Below are 3,040 nucleotides of genomic sequence, written 5' to 3'. Positions count from 1 at the left end.
CCGGAACTGGGACCAGAATCAGAACCAGAACTGGGACCAGAATCAGAACCAGAATCAGAACCAGACCCAGAACTGGGACCAGAACCAGAACCGGCTGCAAGGTGAAAACACTCAAACTGGTTCCATTTCCTGCTTTCCTCTGTGATAAACCTGATCCGGACAGGAAGGTCCGGTCCGGTTTTGATTCTGATATCTGATCAGAACCAAAGTTCTGGAGGTGAAGGCGAGATTCTCTGCAGCTGATTGGGTCAGACGGCACCGTTCAGCAGTCTGGACTCTGGAACCGGACCTCTGGTTCGGTTCCGTCTCTGGGCAGAAACTTCCACACAGAGGCAAACGTGACAAAGAAAATAAAAACGGGTCCAGTGGCGTCCCGTTTCCTGCAGCCTGCCAGAACCGGCTCCGCCCAACAACCGGGTCAGGAGCAGAACCGGCCCACGGGGGGCGCCGTGGAGCCAAACGGGCCGCACAGAACCCGCTGGAAGAGATGAAGGACATGTAAACATCGGACTGCCGGGTTGGAACGCGAGGAAAAGCAGAGCGACTCGGAACCGGCGCCGGTCCAAACAGAACTCGACACGTTGACCCTAAAACACACACAGGGTAAAAACTGCTTAAATACACACACACACACACACACACACACACACACACACACACACACACAGGAAGTGACGTCACAGGCAGCAACACAGCGCGTTGGTCCAAAGGTCGGGGCTGGAGACCAAACGCACGGCGGTGCAGAGGTCCGGCCTGCAGGGGGCGCTCTGGGTTCTGACAGAGTCCAGAACGGGGCGATTGACTGGACCACATCAGAACCAGGGTACCAGTGGATTCCCCCAGCAGGTGGCGCCGGCCGCGGCGAGTCGGATCCGCCTCCTCATCCTGCTGGGTTTGTTGCTTCAAGCGTTTCTGAGTTTGAACAAACGATCAGCGATGACCTCGGTTAGCGTAGCATGCTAGCAGCTTCCTGGCGATCGGGTCTGAAGACTTGGGTCCAAACGAACACCTGGACCAGAACCAGGAAGTCATTTTATCGCTTATTTACCAGAGCTGCCCCCTGGTGGCCGTAGGAGGTGCTGCGTGTTTAAATTCAACATTTTAAACTTTATTAATATTATTGGGACGTAAAAACCATTTTATTTACTGGGAGTCTGAGGAAATGGCTGCAGTAGCTCAGACTGACCAGCAGGGGGCCGCACAACGTTTCTCAGGTTAGCCTGTCTGATCCGGCGGGTTGGCGTCCGGCCGGCAGGCGGCGCCGGTCCAAGTATTTTATCGTAACTTCGGGTCGGTTCTGTTTGGAACAGAGCCTTTAAATGACGGAGCGGATCGGGTCGCGGTTCTGTTCCGGTTGGGCCGCAGTGAAACGGTTCCCAGGTCGGGTCCGGATGGTTCTGGACGCTCATTAATGGGTCACAGAACCGCCTCCAGAACCGGGCCGTCGTTAGGTCCGCAGCCCCGAATCCGGGTCGTTTTGGCTGAAGCGGGAATCAGAACACTGAAGTAACAGAAAGCAGTCAGAACCGGGCCGGATGGATCTACCGGGTCAGAACAGTTCTGCAGCGCCGGTTCTGCTGCTACGTCTTCCTGCCGGAGGCCGGGTCGGCAGGCGGGTCGGCTGAGGCCTGAGCCGGTTCCGGTCCGGCCCGGTTGGACTGGGTCGAGGTTCTGGAGGCGTCCATGCTGGGTGGCGTGGTTCTGACCGGACCCAGGACGCTCTTAGCTACGGTGGCGATCTGAGACACGACCCGGTCCATTCCGGACTCGGCTGCAGAGGTCACAGAGGTCGCGGCGGCGGCGCAGAGCCGGCGGTTGTCGGCCTCTTTCTGCTCTTTGGGAACGCCAGCAGGGGGCGCCGCGGGCTTCGGGCCCTGGGCGTCGGCCTGGGGGGGCGGCTTGCTGACGGACATGAAGGCGCTGCCGGGGGTGGAGAAGCTGGAGGGAACCGGGCCGGGCCCAGCGAGTCCGCTCGGTTCCGGAGCGTTCCCGTCCGCTTTTCCCGCGGCGGCGCTCTGAGCGGGCCGGTCTGCCGTCGCCTTGGCGACCGGCGGCACGTGGCCCAGGTGGCAGAGGGAGGGCAGCGTGCCGGCCGGGCCCGTCCGGACAGAGGTGGGCCTCAGCAGCGGCAGCGGCGTGAAGACGGCGGCGCGGCGGCCATCTTGGCTGTCCTCGGAGCCGTCATCTGTCTCGTCCTCAGAGGAGTCGACCTCGTGGATGGCGTCCTGCTTCTGCAGCGACTCCCGCCGCTCGGCGCGGTCCTGCCGGATGGCCGACAGCTTGTCCTTCAGCTTGCTCTTCCCGGAGGTCAGGCCCAGTGACCCGGTCGCCATGCCGACGGCGCCCTCGCCCTCCTGGCGGCCCAGCTTCCTGGAGGCGGCGGCGTGTTTGTGGAGGCTGCCGTGCTCGACGCCGCGCCCGGCGGGCGCCAGCATCGGTTCGCTGCCCGACTCCTGCTGGCCAGAAAGTTAAAACGATGAGCTGCTGCAGAATTCACCAATAAATATCTGATCATTTACTGAATGTGCAGATATTGATCTGTGTGAAGCGATCGCTAAATCGATATCTAAGAAACTGATTCTGTTCCAACTGTAAACTGGTTCCTATACACAGTTCCCATCAGACTTTGTTTGGACCGTTTCCTACATGGTGCCGCCAGCTTTATTCCTTTACAAACCGGCTGAACCAGTGGCGCCCTCTGCTGGATGGAGGCTAAACTACAACACTGGTTGGATGTTAATGTTGGATCTCTGGGTGTTTCTGCACAGTTTTACGTTATTTTAGGCCCGATTTGTTTTAATGTGTTTCTGTAATAAATAACCGTGAGACGTTCTGATGGTGACCCCGCCGACCCCGGTGATGACCTTTTACCTGGAGGCTCTGCAGACTCGGCTCCCTTTGCAGAATCTCCTTCTTGAACTCAGAGTGTGAGACGTCCAGGCTGTGTTTCCGCGCCGCCCCGACCGCGCCGGGCGACGACGGCGAGCCGGACAGCGAGGCGGCGAGCTTCTCGGCCGACTGCACCCTCTTGAGCAGCGGC

General features: G+C 59.6%; 1 protein-coding gene across 1 annotated transcript in view; it reads right to left on the bottom strand.

Moving 5' to 3' along the window:
* Positions 1–1,086: 1,086 nt before the first annotated feature.
* The window catches only part of mast2 (microtubule associated serine/threonine kinase 2), a 108,652-nt gene continuing 106,698 nt past the window's right edge, over positions 1,087–3,040 (bottom strand). Inside the window, exons 29-30 of the mRNA XM_008406483.2 lie at positions 2,872–3,040; positions 1,087–2,456 (exon numbers count right to left, since the gene is read on the bottom strand). Coding sequence (XP_008404705.2) covers positions 1,581–2,456; positions 2,872–3,040 — 1,045 coding nt within the window. The 3' untranslated portion in view covers positions 1,087–1,580. The remainder of the gene's footprint in view (positions 2,457–2,871) is intronic.

This window comes from Poecilia reticulata, linkage group LG4 (assembly GCF_000633615.1).
Source record: "Poecilia reticulata strain Guanapo linkage group LG4, Guppy_female_1.0+MT, whole genome shotgun sequence".
NCBI classification, from domain to species: Eukaryota; Metazoa; Chordata; class Actinopteri; order Cyprinodontiformes; family Poeciliidae; genus Poecilia; species Poecilia reticulata.
Note: the sequence above shows the minus strand (reverse complement) of the source record. Positions and strands in the feature narration are given on the sequence as shown.